The 27,569-nt window shown below is 37.7% G+C and overlaps 1 protein-coding gene across 4 annotated transcripts in view; it reads left to right on the top strand.

Annotated features, from left to right (window-relative positions):
* LOC115963892 (probable cyclic nucleotide-gated ion channel 20, chloroplastic) overlaps positions 1 to 27,569 on the top strand; it is a 44,404-nt gene that overhangs the window by 2,585 nt on the left and 14,250 nt on the right. For 2 of the 4 annotated variants that reach the window (XM_031083120.1, XM_031083119.1), the window contains exons 3-8: positions 6,305 to 6,496; positions 9,618 to 9,716; positions 12,615 to 12,752; positions 13,605 to 13,847; positions 14,661 to 14,921; positions 26,509 to 26,654. In XM_031083120.1, coding sequence (XP_030938980.1) covers positions 6,305 to 6,496; positions 9,618 to 9,716; positions 12,615 to 12,752; positions 13,605 to 13,847; positions 14,661 to 14,921; positions 26,509 to 26,654 — 1,079 coding nt within the window. The remainder of the gene's footprint in view (positions 1 to 6,304; positions 6,497 to 9,617; positions 9,717 to 12,614; positions 12,753 to 13,604; positions 13,848 to 14,660; positions 14,922 to 26,508; positions 26,655 to 27,569) is intronic. The other 2 variants (XM_031083121.1, XM_031083122.1) reach the window with 2 other exon arrangements.

Raw genomic sequence — 27,569 nt, 5'->3', positions numbered from 1 at the left:
CTGTTCTTCCTGTGTTAATTTATAAGTTTATTGCTATTCTATATTGCCTTGTATTATATGCTTTGGTAGTCTATCAAAACATTATATGCTTTGGTAGTCCAAATTCTAAGCCAAATGCCTACATTATAGCTAAAGACTTCACTCTGTGCTAACTTGTTGCGTAGATCTCAAGTTTGGTGGTCCTTAAAAAAAGGATTTCAAGTTTGATGGCTGGTTCTGTATCATAATAGAATTATCCCCTCAAAAAATTGGTTATAAATAGCGTAGATCTCTATTGCAGTTCATAAATTTTTTTCTCTTATATTTCTTTTAACTGTTTGATTAAAAAAAAAAAAAATGCCATATTTCCATACTTGTTCATGCATGCTCTTGTATGAAGCTTTTCTGTGGATTCTGTGTTGATGTTTATATCTAATTTTATTAGTTATACAACTACTATTATTAGCATCTAGAAATTTCTGTTTGAAATGTCCAATGCTATCTCTGCATCTGACATTCAGCTCTTATGTGGTTTAAAATCTCTATTGATGATTGTTCAACATACATTCTCCTAGGCATAGCAATAACCTTCGTTTATTCTATGATTCCATAATAAAGAACTTTAGGGCCAAAGGAGATAAATATTCAAGTAAATCATTTGCAGCACAGTGAGCACTGTCCAGGTCGAAATTTTGTTCTTATATTATAATGAATTCGGGAGGTTAGTAATGCTAAAAGATTTATTTTGTACATCTATGTACATCAAAAAGCGTGTAAAGCCCAGGATTTCCAATTTGGTATATCATAAATAGCCTCCTTGTAGTGGCAGGTCTCATTTTGTTCAGCAGGGGAAAAAGTAAGATAGATAGAAAGGAAAATAGGACGATGAACATTCAATTACATCTGTCATGAGGAACCAATAGCTGATGTATGAAATTTAGTTATAAAATTTGTAGGTACAAATGATGCGGGAGACGCAAGAAGATTTTTATTTAGTATTATTTATGTGTGCAAGTCAATTGTATTTTTTATGTTTGAGGTCCTAGTAGTCTATTAGACTATTAATATTTTAATTTGGAAGCAAAGTTATTTTTGTAATAAGGCAATTAGGGTTTCCTAGCCAATTAGAACTAGGGTTTAGTAATCCTTTATAAGTAATTTATTGTACTCCTTGAGGAAATAATTGATATTTTGATGAATAAAAAAAAATGGCCGTTTGGTCTTTCTTTGGTTTAGTGCTGACTCCAGGTCTACCCTAGGTGCTGACTTCTAGTGGTTTCCCCGCTTGGTACTGACTCCAAGCAAGGCTTAGGTGCTGGCTCTTAGGTCATATCTTTTATTCTGCCGTTATTTCAGTTTTGTTCTAGTTGTCTTGCATCAACAAATCTACTAATACCTTCTGAAAGTTTTGGTAATGAAATTATTAAGTTTGATGCTGAGGTATCATTACATGATCTTTAGTTTTCACAAAAAGCAATAACCAATTATCATCAAAACACATTCAAAAATTCCCAACAAATAGATTAGATTATGTATGAAAGAGATAATTGTTGAAATGTCTTATTGAAGAACAATTTTTGGGATTGTTAAGGACAAGAATAAAATAATATAGAGAAGCATAAGCAAGAAAGAGAGAAGAACACAATGGATTATGTGGTTCGGCTGGACAGCCTATGTCCATAGGATAAAGCCCTAGTGGCTAAATCTTTATTGTATAATTAAGTCAACTATTATAGTAAATCCTTAACGGGATATATATAGAGACTAGAAGCTAGGATTAGTCCTACATGGGCTTACAACATAACTGGGCCTCTTGGGCCATTATATCAGCATAAACCCAAAACCTTTAACTGGGACTGTGTTGTTGTTGTTGTCGTCTTATGGAAGAACAAAACATTTTCTGGATTATTAACATCACAAAGAATGTGTTCTAAATCATCATAAACTGGATTATTAACATCACAAATAAGATGTTCTAAATTATCATAAACAGATACAGGCCAATGTGGTAATATACTGAAAGTACAAATGAATTTCAAATTTGCTGATGCATTGGGTTTGTATGTTAAACATATATACAGGCTGACCAAGTTTTGCTAAATTTTAGTGGAGGCACTTGTTCTCACCAGCCACTTTGGCTCTAGAATTGGTTTTATTTATTTTTATTTTTATATGTTAAAAAAAATTCTTGGACCCTTGAATGCATGTGTTGCTTCTAAATATTGGGAATTAGAGCCCTAACTCAGCCTCTTGTGGAAAGCCTACGTCATTTGCAGTTGAAGGACAAAATGCTCGATTTTTGTTCCTGTGATGCCCCAATTTGATTGGTTGTGTGGGTGTGTGATGAGTCCCATATCGGGCATATACTAGGTTGAACTAGACTTTATTAAGAACTATAAGGAGCCTCAATTGTGACTAGTCCTTTTAAGGTATAAAGCAGATGTTGTTAGACGGTAACCTCGTATGGGTAGAGACACTACCCCACAAAGTGGGCTCTAACAAGGACGTTAGGGATTTAAGTGGGGAGATTGTGAACAATTTGGTTGAATCATTTTCTTTATCTTTGTTTTTTATTTTTTTATTTTTTATGAGTAATATATGTGTGGGGAAAATTTGTTAGAATGTATTTGAAATATTATATAAAATATTTGTTGTGTTTGGGTAATTAATCTTAGCCCTACACACTTCTGGAAGATTAACATGCTATCAAATTCACACACCACCTATTGCCGCTAGCTCTAGTGTTCCATAATATCAACAACCACAACCAACAAAACTCCTGACACCAGCAACCATATTTAACCAAACTTCACCCTTCAATCACCAATAGTACCTCCAATGACCACAATTCACTAGCTTGATGAGTCAGCGGCTCTAACAAGTGACTTGTGTTCATTGCGACACCAAAACGACATAAATTGCTGAGGTTCACTCGCTAAGTCTAGTTGGCTGCATCAGGCAACACAAGGAGGTAGTTTTCTTGGTTAGAAATGTCATTCCCTTGATCCTGAAGCTTTTAGGGTTGGATTAGTACACTCTGATACCAAGCTCAGTTGTAAAATATCAGGTATTAGGTTTGAAGGAGAGAAAAGAAGAGGGGAGAGAGAGAGTTGAGAAAGGTCTGGGGCTTTGTTAATTAGTCCCTTACCTTAGCATGTATCTATATTAGGATGATATAGAGCCCGTTTGGATAAGTGTTATGATAATCAAAATGCGCATTTATGTATGAAAATGCTAGAAGTCAGACGTTTGGCTTTGCGTTTATAAAGAAATCACATTTTTAAAATTGCCAAAAACTCACGTTTTCAAAAAACAATGAGCTCAAGCTTTTTCAAAAACACCAATGAAAACGCAAATATGGGTTTACTATCAAAGTTCCTTTTTAAGTGGGAAATTCTTAAAATAACCTCACAAAATTGCATAATGAGCAAAATACCAAAGAAAAATTTCTTGCCTTGACACCATCGATCTCCTTTGTGCTTTTGCCTAGTTGCCTCTGTCTATCTCCTCTCTGACTCTAGTTTGCTCACTTTTTGTTCCCTTGTCTCTCTTAGCTTGTTGCTTCGTTGCCATTGTACGAATTAGTTGTCCTCACCATTTTGCTTGACTAGAATCTTATGGGCAAGGGTGAAGACTCAGACTGACGACTATGACCACTACTACTCAAAAAAAAAAAACTACATCGATGCTTCCCAAATTGACAAGCTTCACATTCTAGATTGAGCATGTGACTTAATGCTGGAATGGCAAACTTGAGCTTGGCCAAGGGGTGACCCAAACAAAAATGCCATTGGATAGGAGATGCGGTAGCACTCCAAGTTGAGAAGGTGTGGAAGACAGAATCATTAGGATCTAGATAATATAAACCGTCTTTCTCATGCCTCGAACTAATCATCTTTTTGGTCTTGAGGTCCTGAAAAACACACGAAGTAGGATCAAAGGTGATGGCACATTGTAAGGCTTTAGTCAATTGACTTATAGAAAGCAAAGATAATGACTTATTAGGATGAAGAACACCTTTCCCATGGACAGGTCGAGAAGAACCATCAGCTAAAACAACATGATGTTTAACGGGAAGTAAATCAGATAAGAGAGATAATATACTAGATATATGTTTATTAGCACCGGAGTCAATGAGCCAGGATGGAGAGGAACCAGCCACACATGCAACATTACCTGAATTATCTAATGTAGCAACTGAGGAAGTAGTGCACAATTGTTGAACAAGCTCGCTAAGCTGAGTAGTAAGTGCATCATGAGGATCAGACCTAGAAGTTGTATGCCCAATGGAGTAGAACTAGGTTATGGCTGTACAACACCATCAACGACCTAATTCACACAGTCTTGCTTCCCATATTTTACCCAACAATTAGGTTCAGTATGATTAAGACCACCACAATGGTCACACTTCCTGTTACCACGACCACCCCCACAAGAACCACCATAAAAATCATGCCGCTACAACCGCCATGGAAACCACCACGAAAATTACCACAATCCCCACTACTTAAGAGTAAAGCTAAAGACTCCAAGGAGGTAACAATGGAGTTTTATCCCAATGATGAGCACAATAGTCGAGAATAGGCATTAGCAACAGTGGGTAAGGTCTCACTAGCAGGAATCTGATCTTTGAATCCATGTAAGTTAGCATCTAACTCAGATAGCAAAGAAGCAATCATAAAATATTTCCAATGTCGCTTCTGTTGTTCCAAATCAGTGGTAGGAGGCTGATACTATAATAGCTGCTCTCATAAATTTTTAAGAGTACTGTATTACTCAGACAATGGTTTCCTAGATTGCGTCATAGTGAAAATTTTCTCATAAATCTTATACACCCAAGAAACATTTCTTTGATGGGAAAAAGATTCTGCAACAGTGTCCCAAATTTTCTTCAAAGAATCACAAAATCAACAGTAGTAGCAATGCGGGGTTCCATTCTATGCCACAACCATTGCATAACAATTGAATCTTCACTCATCCAATCATCATAATTGAAGCTTTAACATCAGGTGGTTGATCAGTCAAATATTTTTTAACTTCTTTTTCCCATGCAAATAAACTTTCACTGCATGTGTCCAAGCAAATAATTCAAACCATTCAATTTTTTTGAAGTAATGGATTTAGGCATATCATCATATCTAATCAGTGATGATTTGTCCTCTGCTGGGACAGTGGTGGTCTTTTCTTTAGATGTACAAAACTCAAATTGTCAAACAACTCAAACAAGATTAGAAATACCAAGCCAACAAACCAACATCACAACAGCCAACTCCAAGCAACTAGAACAATACTCAATTCCAACAAGTAGTCACAAACCAACATACCAAATGCAAATTATATAGGAAGAAATCTGGAGGGGCACAATTTCGGCAGCAGAAACAGCGAAGAACCCAAAAGAAAAAAAAAAAAAAAAACTACAAAACTCACAAGAAATCAACAAAGCAACATCAAATATGCTATTCTATAGTCTAGATGGCCCCTACGGAAGGAAGCCCAATCGATCCAAGCTGCCGGAAAACACTAGAAAAGGAGATTGGAAAATCAATGATAAGATTTACAAAAAAAATTCGAAATTAAAAAAAAAAAGTCATACCAGATGGCTTCAAAAAATCTGGCAAGAATCACCAAAAATAGCACTAGATTCTGACTAGTTAGATGGTGTCTTTGCCGGAATTTGGTGACCATGCCAATGCTGACGTCAGCACTTGCATCAGCATTGACATCATCATACAGATTCTGGCGTCAACCCTCCTATCAATAGGTACAGCCACCTTCTTGTGTTCTAGTGGGTTCTAGGGTTGGATAGGGACGCTCTAATATCAAGTTAAATTGTAAACTATGGAAATTTGGGTTAAAGAGAAGTAAGAAGAAGAGGAAAATAAAGGGAGAGAGTGACAGAGAAAAGGAAGAAAATAAGGTTTTGGTGTTAAATCAGTCAGCCGACACCTTAGCATATATTTAATTATTTATATTAGGGTTTATAACATGATTACGCAAATGCCCATTTAATATGCTAATATAACAAATAATGAGAAAATAACTCAAACATTTAGTTTTTGTTTAAATTTAACAGTTTTTAATTCTAGCTACATTGAAGTTTATGTGTTTTTTCCCCCACTTCTTATAGTAAGAAAGTGCTCTACGTTGTTGTCCAAACACTTTGTTATCGTTCTATGAAAAAATTCTTGAGGCTGCAAATTCATTTCATTGTACTATTTATTTTCCTATGACTTTTTCATGTTGTGTATTTTCACTAGTTTTTGTTTAGCAGAATAATGTTGAACAAATACTGTGATGTTCTTATGCTTTTTTGTTGTTTTTTTAGTTCCATAATGTTCTCTATGGGGATGCCAAAGGCTGGGCTAGGAGATCTTTTTCCTTTCTCCAACAATATATTCCTGGGGTCATGAACCCTCATACTAAAGTTGTGCAACGATGGAACAAATTTTTTGTCAGTTCTTGCTTGGTGGCAGTTTTCGTAGACCCATTATTTTTCTTCTTGCTGTATGTACTAAAGGTATGGATCTTGTTCTTGAAGTATAATGTTAGATTGATTTCGAAGTTATTAATCTTGATGGGTTTTGCTTGTGCACTTGATGAGGCTCTAATCACGTCTCAAAATTTTCAAAATTTGGCCAACATCTATTATTGGGTAGTCTATATTTTTCAGTATCTTGGGATTATTCTCAAATATTAATTCCAACATATAGATGGCATGTGATCTGTTTTGAATTTAACAATTGATAATATGTATTCATTGACAAATGTATTGCCCCATAGTACATTCCCAAAGTACTTGTGTTTGCTTTGTTTTTAATAAAATTTTCATTAATTATCAAGGAAAAAAAAAAAGGTTTTCATTTCCAGTATTGCACTCAATCTTTTGAAAATTTATCCTGTCACAATGGAAAGATAAAGAAAAGGTAAAGACTGTAAGTTCTAGCAAATTTTTGGGAGTTTCCTTGCGGGCTTCGAGGAGGAGGCTATTAGATTGTACGTCAATTGAGAGTAGTTGGAGGCTACAATGTCACCAAATTCACAGTAGAAAAGTTGAAATCTGGTATGAAAGGGATGAGGGAACTCAAGAACTTGATCTCTACAGTCAATTATGACACGAGGAGGGGGCTGCAATAGTGCTGGTCGAAAGAATAGGGTGCTTTAGAACATCATGAATTTATGACTCATCACATGGAATGTGAGAGGTATGAATGACTGAGAAAAGACGTTGAGGGTGAGGAATGCTCTTAGAATGTGGAAGGGGGATATTCTTTTCTTACAGGAGACAACAATGGAGGTAATTAACTGTAGTGTGGTGTGGAGTCTATGGGGGAGTCAATTTGTGGATGGGGATTGTTTGGACATGGAAGGGGATTCCGGCGGCATTTTACTGCTTTGGGATAAGAGAGTGGTGCAGAAGATTGATGTTGCAAAGGGCCTTGTTAAAGATGAGAATAAAATAATATAGAGAAGCGGAACCAAGAAAGAGAGAAGAGCAGATTACATGGTTCAGCTGGATGGCTTACATTCACAAGATAGAGCCCTAGCTGCTACATCTTTAATGTATACTCAAGTCAATTATTACAGTGAACCCTTAATAGATGACACTTTGATTTTTTCTGGTGACTCATCTTTTGTTTGCAGATGACACTTTAATTTTTTGTGGTGATGAGAGTGAGCAGATTGGTTTTTTGAGATTTGTACTGCTTTGCTTTGAAGCTGTTTTGGGATTAAAAATAAACCTTGGCAAGTCAGAGATGGCTTCGGTAGGGGATGTGCATGATATTGAATATCTAGCTAGTGTGTTGGCTGCTCATAATCAGATTCTCATTTTGGATAATCTCATGTTTAGGGGTCGCCCTTTAGCAAATCGGTGTTGTATGTGTTGTTGTGATGGGGAGTCGGTGGACCATCTTCTTCTTCATTGTCCTGTTACACATACCTTATGGACTTTTACGCTTCAGGCCTTTGGTATACATTGGGTTATGCCAGGATCAGTGGCAGAATTGTTATTTTGTTGGCATTAGTGGCTTGGGAAGCATAATTCGAACATTTAGAATTTGATTCCAGGTTGCTTAATGTGGATTGTTTGGTTGGAACGAAATCGTCGTTCCTTTGAGGACATTGAGAAGACGTTGGATGAGTTAAAGGTTTTATGAGTACGTAGTCTTTTTGAGTGGTCTCGTTGTTGGGGTCTTATTGATTATTCTTCTCTCTCTGAGTTTATGTTTTCTCTTAGAATAGTTTCCTGACAGCATAGTCTGTTTGTTTTATTTTTTCTTGTTATTCATCATCATAAACAACTTGTACTCTTCCTTATTTTTTTCATTAATAATAGTTCTCTGATTACCTATCAAAAAAAAGTAAGATCTCTACTTTCCCTTTAAAGTATTTGGGTCTTCCATTGAGGGAAATGTTTAAGTCCATGGAGATGTGGGATTAGAAAAGATTGAAAATATTGGTAGGGTGGAAGAAGATCTATCTATCCAAGGTGAGGCAGCTTACTTTGATTAAGAGTATTCTTTCTAGCCTACCTACTTACTATATCTATTTATTTTCCCTTCCTGTCAGCATTGTGCAGCATTTGGTAAAGCTGCAATGGGATTTTTTGTGGGGTGGGATGGATGATTGTGTAAAATTCCATTTGGTGAGGTGGCGGACGGTTTGCAAACCTGTCCAAAAGTGGGGTTTAGGCCTTCATAGCTTGGTATGATTTAATCAAGCTCTATTAGGGAAATGGCTGTGAATATGTACTTTTGAAAAAGAGACTTTTGGCATACGATTACAAAGTATGGAGTTATTGGGGGTAGGTAGACTTTGGGGTCTCATGGATGTAACTTGTGGAAACATATCAGGAGTGGGTGGAATAGTTTTGCATAATTCATTTTCTTCGAAGTGGGTAATGGTTCAGGGATTTGTTTTTGGCACGACTACCGGTGTGGTGATGTAATTCTTAAGAAGCTTTTTTGGACCTACATCGTCTAGCTTGAGACAAAGAGGCTATGGTGGTAGATTATATACATATACATGATGGGGATGTTTTTTGGGATTTAGTGCTTAATCGTGCTTGCCAAGATTGGGCATCAGAGATTTTGCACTCCTTTGTTTCTCAATTATACTCGGTCAAAATTGGGGGATTTGCTGAGGATTGTAAATGGTGAACCCTTACCAAAAGTGGTGATTTGAGGTAAATCTTTTTACAAAGATCTCTATTCTAGAGAATTTCAATTATTTCTGTGGAAGAGTATTTGGAAGGTGAAGTTCCATCTAAGGTAGCTTTTTTGTGTAGACCCTGGCTAATGGGAGAATCCTTACAACGGATAATTTGAGCATGTGGAGAATGTGTGTGGTAGATGCTTGTTGTATGTTTGAGGAGTGGGACAGAAGGCTTGCACTCAAATATGAAGATGTTATTTTTATGCACTCTGTATGACCGATGGCAGCCTTAAGTTGTCATTCTTTCTCTGATATGCTAGTTTTTATGGATTTATGTACTTTCATTTGATTTTTAACAGCCCCTGTGTACTGTGGTTGTGCTGTACTTATCTTTATTTAAATAAACTTTGCATTTACTGATTAATAAAAATTTTGGTTAACTATAGCAAAAACTTTACTTGCTTTCCCCCACCCTTTGAATGCAGGATAACAAGTGTATAATAATTAACTGGCCCATGACCACTACAATTGTGGTTTTCAGAAGTATGACTGATCTGATATACTTCTTTCACATGCTTCTTCAGGTGACTGCTACTTCTCTTCCCTTTGCAGAAGCTCTTTGCTTTTTTTCTTTTCATTGTTTAAAATTTATTGCAATTACGTAGTTCTTTTAATTAACCTGCTAATATGGACTATATGTTGAAGCTAATTTAAAATTTAAAATTATTGTTATTTTGGAATAATTCTTGCTAACAGAGTTCCGCTACACTATGTTTGAGTGCTTGCTGATCCAGGCATTATTAGTTTCAGAGTAACCTTTGTTTTAGATATCTTGTAACATTTTTGCAGTTAGAAGAGATCTGAACATTGAAACATGAAAAGCCATCTTAAATTTTGTATTTTTTATTTAATTGCCACATGGTAGAGTTACTGCTTGGATTGTAGTATTGTCATGTCTAATATGGACCCTGTCAAGAGAGAGAAATAGAAGAACTTTTGTGGCACAGGAGTTGTCAATTGAGAGATCAATTCAATGTTTATTCGCTCTTTATTCCATTGATTATTAGTAGATGAGGGTAGATTATCTAATATTTTAGACTTCATAGATTCTTTGTATATTTGATAATTCTTAGGGGATAATTAAGTGTATTCATAACTGTTCCCAAGAACTGTTTACTTTTTTCTAAAATACAATTGATCATCTAATATTTTAGACTTTATAGATTCTTTGTGTATTTGATACTTCTTAGGAGATAGTTGAGTGTATTCATAACTGTTTACTTTTCTCTAAAATATAATTTCTTATTTTTATATGTATTAAAAAAATATATATATCTTTCTGTCCTAATTTTTCTTGAAAATACTAATAATATTATCTCAAAAAAACCTTAAATAAAATTGAGGAAAAAAAAAGTTTACCAAAAATTATCATGTAACTTAAAAAAACAGAAATGAGAAAAAAGAAAAAGGAAAAAAGAGTTAAGGAGTGAGATAAATCCCTCGCATTGATTAGTTTGTAAATATAGATTGATTGGCTTTGCCAAAAGGACATAGCACAAACCATTCCAAAAACTGACTCCTATGCATGAACACCTTGCATTAACATAACATAAACTTAAACTGTGTATGAACTGTTTTTGTAAACATAGATTGATTAATTATTTGGTTTGATAGATTTTTGAGGAGGAAAATAAGTTTAATGCTCTTTGAATTGTGAAAAAAAGAAAGAATACTTTATCATTTCAGAGTCTAATTTGATTGTCATTTTTAAAAATTGATCTTTCTTATGGCCTGAGAATGTGGCTACCACCTTTTTTGGAGGGAATGTACATTCTTGTAAATGTGAGGTTTGATGGGAATTTAGAATGGCCGTGGGCATTTGATTTCCTTTGAGCTATTTACAACCAAATAAGGGAATGCTTGGTACTCCTCTTAGGATTCCTAGGAATCTTAAAAGATGATCCAAACCAAACCATCACATTAGTTCTGTGTAGATTCTATTCAGAGTGGTAGATGAGCCAAACCAAACATCACATTAGTTCTGTGTGCATTCTGTTCATGGTGGTTGTTTGCCTCCCATCATGTTCTATAGATTGCATTATGCTTGAAAACAAAGCTCCATGGTCGAAGATTGTTTTTCTTTTCTTATCTTTTTTTTATTGGGAAGTTGCACATTCATTTGGTGGGTCTAGAACCCACGACCTCATCCTCCATCCAATTGTTACAAAAGTTTCCTAGAAAGGGAGATTAAAGGTTGGTAAAATTTAAACTAGGGTAGTCTAATCATGAACTTGCTGCTAATTATTTGCCCCGTGCAATGTATGTGTTATAAGCAATTTTGAATTAAAACCTAATAACAAACCAATTCAGTCATTTGTGTCAGTGCATAATTGAACTGACTCATTACCCTCTCAAAAACTAAATGGCTTGGGAGGCGATTTTCACAGCCCTAATTTATAATTGCCTTGAACCAGTTATAATTATATATTAGTTATTATTATTATGGGTTATGTTAACAGGTGCCCTTAGGACAGTTGTTAATAAACCATTTTAGGAGAGTTTTTATTCCACTTTTATGGGAAATTAAAAAAGCTGTCAAAATATTAATTGTTTTTTCTCTTTTCCTATAAAAACTTTTCTAAAATGGTTTATTCGTTAACATTTTCCTATTATTATTGGTATAACACTCAAATTTCTCATGTTCAATGAATGTAATTGAAAAGTAGTGGATAGAAAGGTTTGAAAATAATTTTTATTGTTTTGTGGGTATATTTAGTCACTTAAAAAGAATAATTATGTTCTTAAGTTGGAAAGTTAATTAAATATTTGCCAATTTACGCAAGCAATATTACAACAGGTTTATATCCTAAATTATATTAATTTAAAAAAATTACATTTTTCCTTTTTCTAATGTCATGTAAATAATTGAAACTTATTTCTCAAATATTATAATATATGAGTATTACAAATTGTCCATAAGAATAATTTCTTATCAAATATTTCAAAATGAACTTATAACATACGCACACATTGAGCGGGACATCGGCTAGTCCTTTCTAAAATCTTGGCATTGTACATGTTTATTAATAGATGATTTTATTAAAGGGAGTGACTTAGGTGTACAGGTTCTATACAAAAGCTTTGGCGCTTAATAACAATCACAAATAGTAGGAATCCAAAAAAATGCGATTTTTTTTTTTTTTTCCTGTACATATTCATCTTATGTCATATATCATACGCATCCTCATACATTTATTTAAATATACTGTATGCTATTGAAAAAGAATATAAATATAACAAAGTGAAATACTGTGATAAGAGAATTTTATAGGTTCCATCTTTCATATTTCACATGTCTTAATTTGAGAACTTGATTCATAATATCCAATGCCTCCAATCATTAATCCCTTTGTAACTGTCTTAGCTTTGATTGAAGCCTTTCCTCTAGCCTGGACTAAATTATATAATTTGCTTTTTTGTAGTTTAGGTTGGCTTATGTGGCCCCAGAGTCGCGAGTGGTTGGTGCTGGAGAGTTAGTTGACCATCCAAAGAAAATTGCTCTTAATTACATTCGTGGATGCTTTTTTATTGACTTGTTTGTTGTATTACCTCTTCCTCAAGTAAGAACCCTCTCTCAATTATCCTCTTCCCTTCATCAACTTTGTATTTATCACCATCTACATATAACACATCCATACACTTAATGTGTTACAATCTTCTTATTGACTATTCAAGTTTATAGTTTATTGTTTTAGGGTGTAATTATGGCCAAAGTTAATTGGCCTAACACTCAAAATTATAATTTATATATGTGGGTGATTACAATGATATTAATATTTTTCCCTGACTTAATAAAAATCTCATAACACTTCCATTCAAGCTAGGACGTATATGTCATACTATCCCAACCTGTTACATAACAAATCCAAATGAGTCTTACACAACACATTCATAACATATCAGCAACTTGGGCTTTATAGAGACATATGGAGTAGCTATTACACCAATTTCTACCCATTCTCGAACAAGATGACCATCCCGCTCTATATGCTTGGTTTGCTCATGAAACACAAGAATAAAGACAAGAATAAAGGCAGTATGAATTGTTGCTTGATTTTCACAATACAAAGCCATAGGCAACTGCATGTCAAACCGTAATTATTTAAGTAGATGCTTAATCCACATATGTTTGCATGACGTATGTGTCATGGCCTTGTAATTAGCCTTTACACTAGATCTGGATATTAAGTCTACTTTTACTTTTCCAAGTAATCAAGTTGCCTCCTAGAAAAGTGCAGTATGTGGTAGTAGATCTTCTAAGTGTGATCAAGTTTTCCCCTATAAGATGGTTTCATGTATTAATCAATCTGTTTAAATACCTTTATGGTAGTATGGGTTTTATTTAAATGATAAGTTTGTTTCGAATTTCTGTCCTTGTCATAAATGATTTTTATTATTATTTTTAAATGCAGATCATAATATTGTTAGTTCTACCAAAATCTTTGGGAGGAGCAAATCATGCTAAAAATCTTTTACGGGCAGCTGTTCTTGTTCAGTACACTCCTAGATTGTATAGGTTTCTACCTCTACTTGCTGGTCAGTCTCCAAGTGGATTTGTATTTGAGTCAGCATGGGCAAATTTCATTATAAATCTTCTCACCTTCATGTTGTCTGGCCATGTTGTTGGGTCATGCTGGTATCTCTTTGGGTTGCAGGTAAGCGGAGGTTGTTATATCACTAAAGACATGTGTTGAACTTGCTTTCTTTTTGGCAAGTTTCTTCTTGCTGTTTTTGGAAGTTTCTTTTGAACTTTACACTTCCTCTTGTACATAATTATGTTTGGTTGTTGAAATTTTCGTTATAGTGAAGCATCTATTTTTTCAATCTACCTTTTATGAAACATAAATTGCAGGTGAAATGCAACCTTGGGTGAAAAATTTCCAGAAGCAATATTAAGTCAAACATTCCTTGACCCTCTCCCGCCCCCCCCCCCCCCCCCCCCCCAAAAAAAAAGGGAAAAGGAATAGGAAAGAAACCAAACATTGCATCATTTATGTTCTCAGTTTTGTTAATAATGTTTTGATTTATTGTTAACATGGTAGTAAAATATTTGTAATAGGAAAAATAAACTTCTACCAAGAAAATAATTCGTTTTATTAATGTATTAGTCATTTCAATAGTTTCAAAATTCAGGCCAAATAAAAAATAATGATAATAATAAATAAATAAAGGAGAAAGAGAAGGTTTTGACATTATTGGCTTATTGGAAATCATAATCTTTTTTTTTTTTTTTTTGATAAGTAAAGGAAATTTTATTCAAAAACTTAATAATGAGTCACCCAGAGTATACAGCAGGGGACCAAAATAATCAAATACATAAATTACAAGCATGAGAGGGTTAAGTTTGCCAACTGTTACTTCTTATTTCTACTTGGCCAATTATTCTGTTTGCTACATGCATTAAGACTTTTCTTCAATGATTCACTAATTTTCTCATTTTACCTCCTCTTTCATCTTTCCTCTCTTAGAGGGTTAATCAATGTCTTCGACTTGCCTGTCATAACTCTGGACTCGATGCGTGCGTGAGTTTCATAGATTGTGGGAATGGGAAACATCCTGAACATTTTCCCAATACTTCAACATGGAATAGCTGGAAAGGCAATGACAATGCCACTGCTTGTTTTACTGAAGATGGCTTTCATTATGGAATCTACTTGTCAGCTGTCAATCTTACTACGGAACATAGCATCGTAACCAGATATATATTTTCATTATTCTGGGGATTCCAGGTATTCCTTTTATATATTTCTTCATTTTTACTTTATCTTCTTATGTGAAATGTGTTGAACTATCTCATACAAGTTGAATTTCAGTCAGAATTTAGTTTTACATAGTTTTTAAATCAACTAAGGATGTGCTGTAAGAAAATACATTGCAATTTTTGTCAAGCCCTTTAGGCGGGAGGCAAACCTGACATGTGCCATCATAGCTTTTGGTTTCTTACACTTGATTTCTTATCTGGCATATTATTTATTTATTTTTTTTTGGCATTGACCTGAAGCTCAATGGAAGTATGGAACATGCCATAGCTGTTGCTTAATAATAGAATGATGGCTATGCTAATATAAAACAACATGTGAATATTAAATAAGCAAGAGTAACATATTCATATAAAATTCTTACGTTCTTTCTTACTTATCAAAAAAAAAAAAATCTAATGTTCTTTTTTATTTTTACTTTCTCATGTTTATTAGTGCTAGAAATAATTTTTTTTAGAGTTAGATGTCCCACACCTGGGAGATGACATTAGAGTTGGATTGGAGAAATATAGGTGTAAAGAAATTTCTGTATTCAAATATTTTTAAAAAATACACATAACAAATAGGTAATATAAAGGGCACTGTAGTGGGGCGAACGTAAAAACAAGTCTTGGGCCTAATTATAATAAATGAAAACATTGGGCCCAACGAGAATATCAGCCCAAGTAATAGGGATCAACCCCATGATGGCCAGCCCATTTCTTAAGCAACACACGTAGAACCTTGGATCCTTGGTTATGCCCAACATCCACCTAGGTAGCATACAAAGGTCACCTCCAAGGTCTATCCGAGCTAACAAGATAAGTAGTAGAAAGACCAAACTTCTACAAGGTAGTCCTTTAAAGGTTCCTGGAGATTCCACATTGAGCTAGGTCGCCAACCTGACATCACTGCATTCAATGCAGAGGAACAACTCTGAACAGTAGGAGGAGCCCTGGAAGTCTCCGTCCATGATGAAAAACTTGCAAAAGAAGAGTCGGATAATTCCAAGAGTTATACAGGTGGACATCTGAACAGTGAAAAATACCTCAAAAGTCTCCGTTCATGATGAAAAACCATGAAAAGAAGAGCCTGATAAGATCAGAGGCAATCCAGGTGGACTGGGACAAAAGTTGAAGAAGAAGAGGATGGCTCATATAAAAGGAAGAAAATAAGACTCAAAAAGGGGATGATGTAACATATGACACTGAAATTAATAAAGAGATTCTGGTTTTAAATGTGTTCTTGTCCAAATTTCCCATTGTGGATCAATATCAACCCATGTCATAAATTAATTGTAACATATGTTCTGGTTAGTATCTTAATCCAACAGAAGCAGGGCAACGCTCCTACAATTTGCACTATCTGTGGGAAATTCCACCAAGTAGTAGGTTTGGGAAGAACATACTGCAAGTATGGCAAGTAGAGACGGATCTAGATGTTCTAAATCTAGTAGATCAGTTGGGTCGACCACCGGACCCCGTCGTATGTAGGTTGGGAATAGAAGAGAACATCCTAGCAACGGAAGGGAGTCCAGCTTCACTATAACCATATCTCCTTCTCCTTCAAGGAGGGAGGAAACGCCGGCCAGCCAGGTCAACAGATCCTAGGCCAGTAGTCGGAGTAAAGAAGTAAAAGATCTTTGGAGACAAGTGTGAGCTCTACACTGGGAGATCCAAAGGAAAGAAAGAATTAGGGAGGAATCCTAATCTAGTTCGGATGAATGCAGCAACTGAAGTACAAGGGCAGAAAATCGACATTCTCCCTGGCTCAGAAATAGATCAAGGTCTCTGAGGAGGGAGGAGTCAGAACCAACTCATCACCATGGAGGATATGCACCGCGGAATCAAGGGATGGATGCTGTGAATCGGGCCTTACAACAAATCTCTAAGTCCCCATTCTCTGTTGAGATCGAGAGCTCAGATCCACGCCGCAGATTTGTCGGACCCGTCTTTGTAATCTGTAATGGGAAATCAGACCTTGTTGAACATGTAAGTCATTTCAATCAAAGTATGGCTCTATATGCTCGAAATGAACCCTAACGTGCAAAGTCTTCCCATCTAGCCCAGGACCCACAACCATGAGATTGTTCGACGGCCTAAAGGAAGGAACGATTCATAGCTATAGGGAATTAATGAGGGCCTTCGGAGCTAGATTCATAACTTGTAGTCGAGTTTCCCAACCCATTGATTCCCTATTGACCATGACTATGAAGGAAGGGGAAACCCTACGGTCTTACATTGACAGATACTGGGAATTGTACAATGACATTGGAGGGGGTAACAGTAAGGTGGTGGCTGGTACCTTTAGAATAGGACTGCTTGAGGAATCTAAGCTAAGGAAGTCCCTCACTAAAAACCCTATTGAATGCATCCACGGGCTCATGGAACAGATTGAGAAGTACTAGTTGCAAGCTCGGGCAAAAGGAAAGTCAGTGGTAGTGGAAAGGAGAGAAGGAAGAATGGACCAACTGCCTTTAAGACCAAGAAATAACTTCTTTCCTCCCAATCCTAGATCAAGGGCTGAGTTGGTTAGTTCCATCTTCAAAGAACTTGTCCTCCAAATTTTGGAAAAAGTCAAGCATGAACCATATTTCAGGTGGTCGATAAGACGGGCGAAGATGCGTCCCAAAGAAATCAAAGTCTGAATTGTTCATATCATCGGGAGCGTGGACACACAGCGGAAGATTGCAGGGTCTTGTGAGATCATTTGAACCATCTGGCTAGGACTGGGCATTTAAATGATTTCTTATCGCCAAACCAAGCTCTCAATCCCAACTCCCAAGGCTCACAGCAGTTAAGAAATGGGCGTCCTTCCCTCGGAATGATAGAAGTGATTCACGCAACAGGGATTAGTGATCTTCCTTGGGGATTCGGAGTCATGACCATGATGCCCCATATTGGTCCTAGCCCTCAGTTTAGTTCAGGAAAGAGGAAAAGATCAGAACCGGAATTGATATTGGGATTTACGGACCCAGATAAAGAAGGGACCACCTAACCACATCGCGATGCCCTCGTGGTCACTCTACAAATTGCTGGCTATGATGTTAAAAGGGTAATGATTGATCAAGGAAGTGGGGTTGAAATCATGTATCTAGACCTGTAATGAGGATTGGATCTGAAACTAGGGGACTTAAGTCAGTATGATACGCCACTGGTGGGTTTTGATGGAAAGGTAGTGATACCAGTAAGACAGATCAAACTCCCTGTAGTTGTAGAGGGAAAGGAATTTTTGGTGAACTTCATAGTGGTACACGCTTATTCCCCCTATACAGCCATCTTGGCCCAACCTTGGTTGCATGACATGGAAGCTGTGCCATCCTCTCTACACTAGAAAGTGAAGTTTCCTACTAAACGGGGAGTGGTAGAAATCAAGGGGGACCAGAATACAGCTCGGCAATGTTGTATAGCCACCATTTCTCAGAAAAATCGAACTCATGAAGATTTGGCTGAAACTACTCAACATCCATAGCAATCATAGTCAGAGGTATGAGCATCAAATAGTCAATGCAAGGACCTCATAAAGGTCTACATCAATGTCGAGGTGGATAAATATTTCCAAGTTGGCCAAAAACTTTCATTACTTGATAAAGTAGAATTGCTACTATTTTTAGTTCAGAGTTTAGATGGTTTTGTATGGAGCCCCTATGATGTATCTGGGGTGGATCTGAACTTTATTTGCCATCGATTAAATGTGAATCCTGAGTACACTCCTAAGAAACAAAGGCCTTGGCCATCGTCTTATATTCATGCTGAGGCAGTAAGCGAGGAGGTAGACAAGCTTAAATGAGCAGGGGCAATAAAAGAAGTATTCTATCCGAACTGGTTGGCAAATACAGTGGTGGTAAAGAAGAAAACCGGGAAATGGAGAGTGTGTTGATTTTACGAACCTAAATAAGGCATATCCAAAAGATCCTTTCTTGGTCTGGAAAATAGATCAACTAGTCAATGTGACGTTCAGTCACCCGAGAATGAGTTTCTTAGACGCATTTCAAGGATACCATCAGATAGCTTTGGCACCCGAGGATCAGGAAAAGACCTCGTTCATCTCCCCGAAGGGGAACTATTGACTATATGGTTTTGGATTAAAAAATGCAGGGTCGACTTACCAAAGAATGGTTGCTAGGATGTTCAAGGACCAACTTGGGAAAAACATGGAGGTGTACATAGACGATATAGTAGTAAAAAGCAAAGAAGCTCAGAAACATCTGGAGGATTTGTTCGAGGTGTTTGGAGTCCTGAGAAGGCATCGTCTGAGATTAAATGCCTTGACGTGTGCATTCGACGTTGGTTCAGGAAAGTTCCTTGGCTATATGATTACTCATTGAGGGATAGAGGTGAACCTCGATCAGATCACGGCAATACAATGCCTTGGCCCTCGAGGAATCCCAAAGAGGTACAACGTCTCACAGGAATGGTTATTGCCCTGAATTGATTCATCTCCAAATCAGCCGAACGCTGTAAGCCCTTCTTCCAGCTCCTTAGAAATAGAATGATTATGTATGGACACCCGAGTGTAAGGAGGCATTCCAAAGGCTGAAAGAATATTTGACGATGGCCCCAACACTCTCATAGCCCGAGAGTGGAGAGAATCCATACATGTATCTATCAGTGTCAAACCATGCCGTAAGTGCAGTCCTAGTCGGAATAGAAATAGGTTCTCAAAAACCGGTGTATTATGTGAGTAAGACACTGCTCAAAGCTGAAGTGAGATACCTTCCCCTAGAAAAGATTGCCCTAGCTCTGGTGCATGCAACCAGACGGCTACCGCACTATTTTCAGGCCCACACAATCATTGTCCTCATTGAATACCCACTTCAAGCATTATTGAGGAGAGCTGACTTCTCAGGGAGGATAGCAAAATGGGGAACTGCGCTAGGGGCCTATGATATCAAGTACCAGCCCCGGACATCGATTAAAGGACAAGTCTTGGCAAACTTTGTAGTAGGATTTACCCCAAAAAGCATGGGAAAGAACCTCGGATTGAATCAATTTTGTGGTGTGGTATTGGATTCAACTCCACTGTGGGAAATCTACGTCGACAGAGCATCCAATTACCGAGGCTCCAGACTAGGAGTGGTCCTTCTCTCCCCAAAAGGAGCTCTTCTTGAATGGTTGATAAGATTGGAGTTCTCAGCATCCAACAATGAAGCGGAATATGAGGCACTATTGTCCGAATTGAGGATGGTTAAAAAAGTGGGGGCTGCCAAGGTAAAAGTGTTCTGTGACTATCGATTGGTTACTAATCAAGTTAATGGAGAGTTTGAAGTCTGGGATGAAAGGATGGTAAAGTATTGGACCGAAGTGAAGGCACTGCAAAATCAGTTTGAACAATTCTCTTTGGTTTAGATACCTTGGGGAAGCAATAGCCATGTAGACTCTCTTGCGACCTTAGCCTCCTCGGTTACAAATTTGTCACCTCGGGTAATCACGGTGGAAACCTTGGCTAAACCAAGCTAGATCACTCAAATAATACACAGGTAATGGGCATACATGCTGGCCCTAGTTAGATGGACTCTATTGTAGCATATATTAGAAATGGGACACTAACTGAAGACGTTTATGAAGCAACAGAGATTAGATGCAAATCCCCAAGGTATTGGCTATCAAGGGAAGGGAAGCTTTACAAACGCTCATATACAGGACCGTACCTTCTCTGCGTTCATCCTGAGGTAGTGGACTTAATCCTGGAAGAGCTGCATGGTGGAATTTGTGGGAGTCACACTGGGGGGCAAACCCTAGCTCATCGAGCATTCACACCCAAGGATACTGGTGGCCAAACATGCAAAGAAGTTCATAAGAATACACCAAAAAGTGTGATCGATGTCAAAGGTATGCTCCAAATATACACCAGCTAGGTGGGTTTTTGAATCCATTGGCGAGTCCATGGCCTTTCGCCTAATGGGGGTTGGAGTAAGACCTTTTCCTAGGGCCACAGGAAACTGGAGGTGGTTGTTAGTAGCTATTGATTACTTCAAAAAATGGGTTGAAGTTGAGCCATTGGCCAATATAAGAGACTGATGTAAAACGCTTTGTGTGGAAGAACATAATGACTAGGTTCGGGGTCCCTTGAACCTTGGTATCAGACAGTGGACTGCAGTTTAACAGTAAGATGTTTAATTGGTATTGCAATGAATTGGGAATCACTAACTGATACTCAACCCCGACCTATCCACAGGGCAATGGACAGGTTGAATCTACCAACAAAACCATCGTTAATGGTCTAAAGAAAAGATTGGATGAATCTAAGGGAAAATGGACTGAGGAACTTCCGAGTGCACTATGGGCTTTTAGAATGATTCCGAGAAGGTCCATTGGAGAAACCCCCTTTTCGATGACTTACGGTTTGCAAGCTGTGATACCCACGGAGGTTGGAATGCCAACCTCTAGAATAGACGATTTTGAACAAAAGAACAACAACTTAGCTCTGTCTAAGAAGCTTGACTTGGTAGAAGAAAATAGAGAGGTTGCAATGATCAAGTTAGCTGAGTACCAACAAATGATCAGCCGTGGTTATAACAAGAATGTGAAGGCTAGAAAATTTGTTCTCAGAGACTTGGTACTAAGGAAGGTTATGGGGAACAGCAGAGATCCAAGCTAGGGAAAACTGGGACTGACTTGGGAAGGCTCCTATAGGGTCACATCAATCGTTAGAAAGGGAGCTTACAGATTGGAAGACCTAGATGAAAACCCGGTCCCTTGACCGTGGAATGTATATAACCTAAGGAAATACTTTAACTAATGAAGTTTTCTTTCTTTTGTACACGTCTTTCTTTCTTTCTTTCTATCTTTTACAACATGCAAAACCTCCCAATGCGCTTTTCAAAATTTCAAAAAATGGCAAAGAATAGCTCGGATCACTAAAACCTCGCTAAAACCTCGGGGTACAAGGCCATGTCTTTACCTTGGGTGCATCCTAAACAGAACTCTCTACTTGATTTGATCCCAAGATCATTGGGAGTTGAGGGAAATTGGGATGTGGCCAAAAGGATGGGTGATCAGGCTCACTGAGGCCAACAAAAGAATTGCTCAAATAATTTAAACTCTAGGGTACAAGGCCATGTTTGTATCTCGGGTGCATCCTAAACAAAACTCTCTACTCGATTCGATCCTAGGATCATTGGGAGCTGAGGGAAATTGGGATATGGCCAAAAGGATGGGTGATTAGGCTTGCTGAGGCCAACAAAAGAATTGCTTTGGATAATTAAAACCGGGGTATAAGGCCATGCCTTTAGCTCGAGTGCATCCTAAACAGAACTCTCTACCCGAGTCAATCCCAGGATCATTGGGAGCTAAGGGAAATTGGGATGTGGCCAACAGGATGGACAATCAAGTTTATTGAGGCTAGAAATAGTGAGCCCTTGAATTTGCAATAAATGATGAAAAATATATATAAGTATATAAATAAGACAACACTTGAATGAAGATTAAATTTAAAAAAAAAACTGTTTAAACTGCAAAAAAGATACAGCCTTCATTAGATTAAAAATAGTCACGAGTGGACACACAAAGCAACAAACATAAACCCCTTACAAAAATCATATACTAAATTCCATGTCTTAATGAAAAACAAAATAACAAAACAAAAATTTGGCACTAGGTAGTGGGCTGATCTCTACACTTGGCATCCTTCACATCAAAAGAATCCACCACGGGGTCCCCATCCCGGACCTCTGAAGCTTTCTCTTGCTCATCGACCGAGCTCCCTTTGTCCCCTTCAATAGCCGTGGGCGCACTAGGGAGGTAGTTGATCGGAATAGGTATTTCTACCTCGTTCCGAAGTGCAGAATCAGCAGCTACTCCTTGTTTATCCAGCAGCAACCTTCTCCCCAAGCTCGGTGTTTTTTTCCATCAACACCCGCTGAGCCTCCAATGCCTTCTTAGCTGCATCCTTGGCCTCCACCAACTGTCTCACGGCAGTGTCGTAGTTAGTCTTCAATGATGCAGCCTCTTTTTCAACCTTTGCATGAGCAGTCTCAGACTAATTCACCTTCTCCATCAAATCCTTAACCTTCTTCATCAACTGCTCTTGCTTGGCTGAAGCCTCTCTCTCTCTCTCTTTCAACGGCCTTAGACATCCTCTTGTCCATCTCCACCATGCCTTGATAACTTTGTAGGCAGTTATCGTTGTTAATAAAATTCGAAATAAAATAACAGAAAGAGAAGAGAAATAGAGAGTTAGTTTGTTCTCACTAGCACCACATTTCTCTTCAAAGCCAAAAGCATCCCTTTCCCATCCATCTTTTTCGAATTCTTCATGTTCGTAGGAAGGAGAAGGGCTTTTCCCACATAGTCAGCCACCTTGCCGCCATGCCTGTCTGACCAAGGCCTTACACCCTCATTAGATGGAAGAGGAGCCCCCTTCATGATAAAGTCACGTAAATGGAGGAGGAGTAGGCTCGGATGGTCCTTCGCCAACTTGGGACTCCTTAACATCCACAATTTCCAGAGGGGGAGTAGGATTTCGAGTTGCCACCATAGTTATAGCTGTCGGAACCTTGGTTTGGGTGGTTTTGCTCTTCTTCGCTTGGGCCTCACTCTGGGGACCCCCACGGAGCCTTTTAGCTTTGGCAGCGGCCTTATGAGCAGTCTTAGAGGTAACCTTCAAATCATCGGTCCTCAGAGCTCCCAGTAGGTCCACAATGTCTGGAATCACTCTTTGATAAGACATATCCTGGCCTTCATGGGGGATCACTTCGGAATAAACCAGGGCGATTCCTTGCTAGGCCTTCTGAATTGTTGGGTTTGAGCTCGGAACAGCCACGAACACTCTGAGGTCCACATTTGTGAATGGTTCAGGAGAGTTACTGCGCCTCGGATGCCTTTTCAACTCTTCAATCTGTACTAGCGACGGATAGTAATCCTTCAGACGAACGTCGATGTAAGGTAGCCGGTAATCCTTCTCCTTAATTATGTCCTGCCCCTTTTGGAAGCAGGGATACGTAGGCGTATACCCAAGGATCAAGTGAGCAGCCCGAAGCTGACCGTCTATATGTATGTAGATCTCGGATTGAAGCAGTCTATTGAGCTGAACAACTTCGATGAGATTAAGATTCTTCTTAAGGGAATGCGGATTTGCAGAGAAGAGTATACATGTATAAGAACAAAGATAATAAGGTTAATTAATAACAAGTGAAACACAATAAGCAACTATGGAAATCCCACAGACCTAGATCCTCGATGTTAGTGGGGCAATGAAAGTTGTCAATATACCAGTTCCCCAACACAACAAGGTAGCCCCCATTTGTGACTTTATTGGAATCTGGTAGGCAGGAGATTATCCTAATTGGCCCACAACGGGCCTTGAGGTAACACCATGATCTGGGGACCTCGGACTTACGAGTGTTTTGTAAGTTATATATGTAATTAATATCATGAATGGTGAGTTTTAGGCCTAATTGTTTGTTTAATGTATCTACAGTGTTGACTACCTGAAAGACATTGGGAGTTATCTGATCAGGGCATAACTTAAAATACCTAAGATAGTTAATTAACAAATCATTCATCGAAATCCTAACCCCCCTTCTACAAAAGCGATTAATGGAATAACTACCCTTCCAAACCCTCTATTTTGGGCAATATCACCTTCCATACACAGCCTAATGTCAACATCCCAAGGGACATTGCACTTCGCCTTAAAAGCCTCTATACCCTCAGGAGTACTAACTAGCTAGGAGAGTTTGCCCATGGCATCAACTAAGAAGATAAAGAAAGGAAACGGAGATAAAAAATGGGTAGAAGAAAAAAGAATATATGCGAAGGGACTTACAGGAACGGGAGATACCAGAGCCTGACGGGGAGCAAGGAGAAATGTGAACTTATCTTTGAAAAAAGAGAAAAGAGAGAGTAAAAATGGGTAAAATGGGCAAAAGGAAGGCTTAAATAGTAGGAGGGCGGGAAAAATTTCTCTCCACCTCTTGTGCTTCCCCCTACTGTACGCTCCACTATTCAACCTCCACTGTTTGGATGCTGACAAGTGGCATGACAGTTCGGAAGTTGAAAAGACGTTCTCCAATCACTGAAATGGCAACACTCCAATCAATGTCAGACAAAAGTCTTGGAGAAACCCCACGATTTGACCATGATCTCATCCCACAAAATAAATGGGTGCGAGATCATGGGGGCTATTGTAGTGGGGCGAACGCAAAAACAAGTCTTGGGCCTAATTATAATAAATGTAAACACTGGGCCTAACGAGAATATCAACCCAAGTAATAGGGATCAACCCCACTATGGCCAGCCCATTTCTTAATCAATGCACGCAGAACCTCGGATCCTTGGTTAGGCCCAACATCCACCCAGGCAGCATACAGAGGTCACCTTCGAGGTCTATCCGAGCTAACGAGATAAGTAGCAAAAAGACCAAACTTCTACAAGATAGTCCTCTAAAGGTTCTTGGAGATTCCACAACCGCCTCCACATTGAGATAGGTCGCCAGCCTGACATCACTGCATTCAATGTAGAGGGACAAGTTTGAACAGTAGGAGGAGCCCCAGAAGTCTCCGTCCATGATGAAAAACCTGCAAAAGAAGAATCAGATAACACCAGGAGTTATACAGGTGGACATTTGAACAGTGAAAAATACCTCAAAAGTCTCCGTTTATGATGAAAAGCCATGAAAAGAAGAGCCCAGCAAGATCAGAGGCAATCCAGGTGGACTGGGACAGAAGATGAAAAAGAAGAGGATGGCTCATATAAAAGGAAGAAAATAAGACTCAAAAAGGGGCTAATGTAACATATGACATTGAAATTAATAAAGGAGATTTGGTTTTTTACATGTTCTTGTCCAAACCTCCTATTGTGGTTCAATATCACCCGTATCACAAATTAATTGTATCATGTGTTCCGCTTAGTATCTTAATCCAAGAGAAGCAGGGCAACGCTCCTACAGGCACTAAAGCAATTTCCAGTTATAACTTTTTTGATAATTCAAATGTTGGGGGTGGAGGCATTTGAACCCTAGATGTCTTTGTTAGAAACACCGGCTCTTGGCAATTTCCAATCGTAACTAAATAGACATCCATCTTTTCCCTCCATCTCTGCTCATTTGGGTGGGCACGATGACGTGAGCCAAGCTGGATTTCCCATCTCTCTGTGTCATTACCATCTCATTTCCTTCCCTTGAACCAAACAAGGGAAACAAATTCCTTTCCTTCCAAATTTTCCATTCCCTTTTATTTCCATCAAACCAAACAAAATGTAAATGTTACGTCATATATGTTATCTCATAATGTGGCACACTTAATTGAGTAAGTTTTTTTGCATGTCATGCTGGAATACAATCTCAAAATTCACCACATTAGTATCTTATGATTATAATAGTATTCTGAAAATAATGTGTCTTATCGCATCCCCTGCCGATGAAGAACTTTATTGGCTTTATAATAATATCCTAATTAAATTATTCTTGTCTCAAAATGAGTTTCTTTCTAAATTGTATTCCATACTGACCTGATACATTTCCTTTGGTAAAATGATAGGAAGTGTATTCATATGTGATTCAATTAATTTTTTAATGATAGGAAATGTATAATTTAATTAACCCCTTGCTAACATTGTTTTTGTGTGATTTTATAAAGCAAATCAGTACACTTGCTGGAAATCAAACTCCAAGCTACTTTGTTTGGGAAGTCCTTTTCACCATGGCCATTATTGGGCTGGGCCTCTTGCTCTTTGCTCTTCTCATTGGAAATATGCAAAATTTTCTTCAGGCTCTTGGGCGGAGGTACAATTTTTTTACTACGGTGGTTTGATATATGCTTCTTAAATCATTGTGTGTGCAAATGCCACTTAAAATATTAGGGTTAGGTGTGAAGAGAGAGAAGAATTAAAGGGAAGAAAGATTAGAAATTAGGCTTAGAGCTTTATTAGTTAGTCCTTTCACGGTGGCATATATATATTCTCCTGATATGACACAATTACAATTATATCCTCAAGTTAATACAATAATCACAAGCCAATTATTAATAACCACATAATAACACTAACAATAACTTTGGACTAAGAGGTGGCTACTTTTCATAATTTAAAAAAGAAAAACCTTGTTCCCTCAATTTTCAGTAAGTCTGCTAGTATAACTAATGCTAGAGTTTAGTTGGTACTACTTTAGCTGTTGAAGCAATATCCAAAAATCATGACTTTTTTGTGCACAAGTTTGATCATTTTTATGATTATGTTTCTTTCACGATCTACATGGACACCTATCTTCTGGTGTGAAGACCTCCATAGGGAGTAATTTTTTTTGTCATTTTCCTTCTTTTGCATTATGTAACCGCTACCTTTTCTCTACCCTTCTGTTTCTGAACATAGTATAAATAAATTTCTTAAATCCATTGGCAAATTATTGTTAGAAACAATTAGTTTTATATTTCTCTAATGTCTTGTCGGTTAAACTATCCATCTCATTGCTTCAGGTTCAAAGTGTTACAAGTAATTAAAATAGCACACAATACACTTTCTCTGTTGCTCAAACAGGAAATTCATTCTTCCATTTGTTTTTAAGTTCGACTCACTTACATGTAACAAATGAATAATAGCTGTCATTCTGTAAATAATCCAAGCGTTTCAATTATAGACATCCATGTTTAGTGTCTCATTTATACTTTTCAGTAAGTCCAACTGTAAAAATAAAAAATAAAAA

This window comes from Quercus lobata, chromosome 10 (assembly GCF_001633185.2).
Source record: "Quercus lobata isolate SW786 chromosome 10, ValleyOak3.0 Primary Assembly, whole genome shotgun sequence".
NCBI lineage: Eukaryota > Viridiplantae > Streptophyta > Magnoliopsida > Fagales > Fagaceae > Quercus > Quercus lobata.
This window is presented reverse-complemented; position numbering and strand designations above follow the sequence as displayed.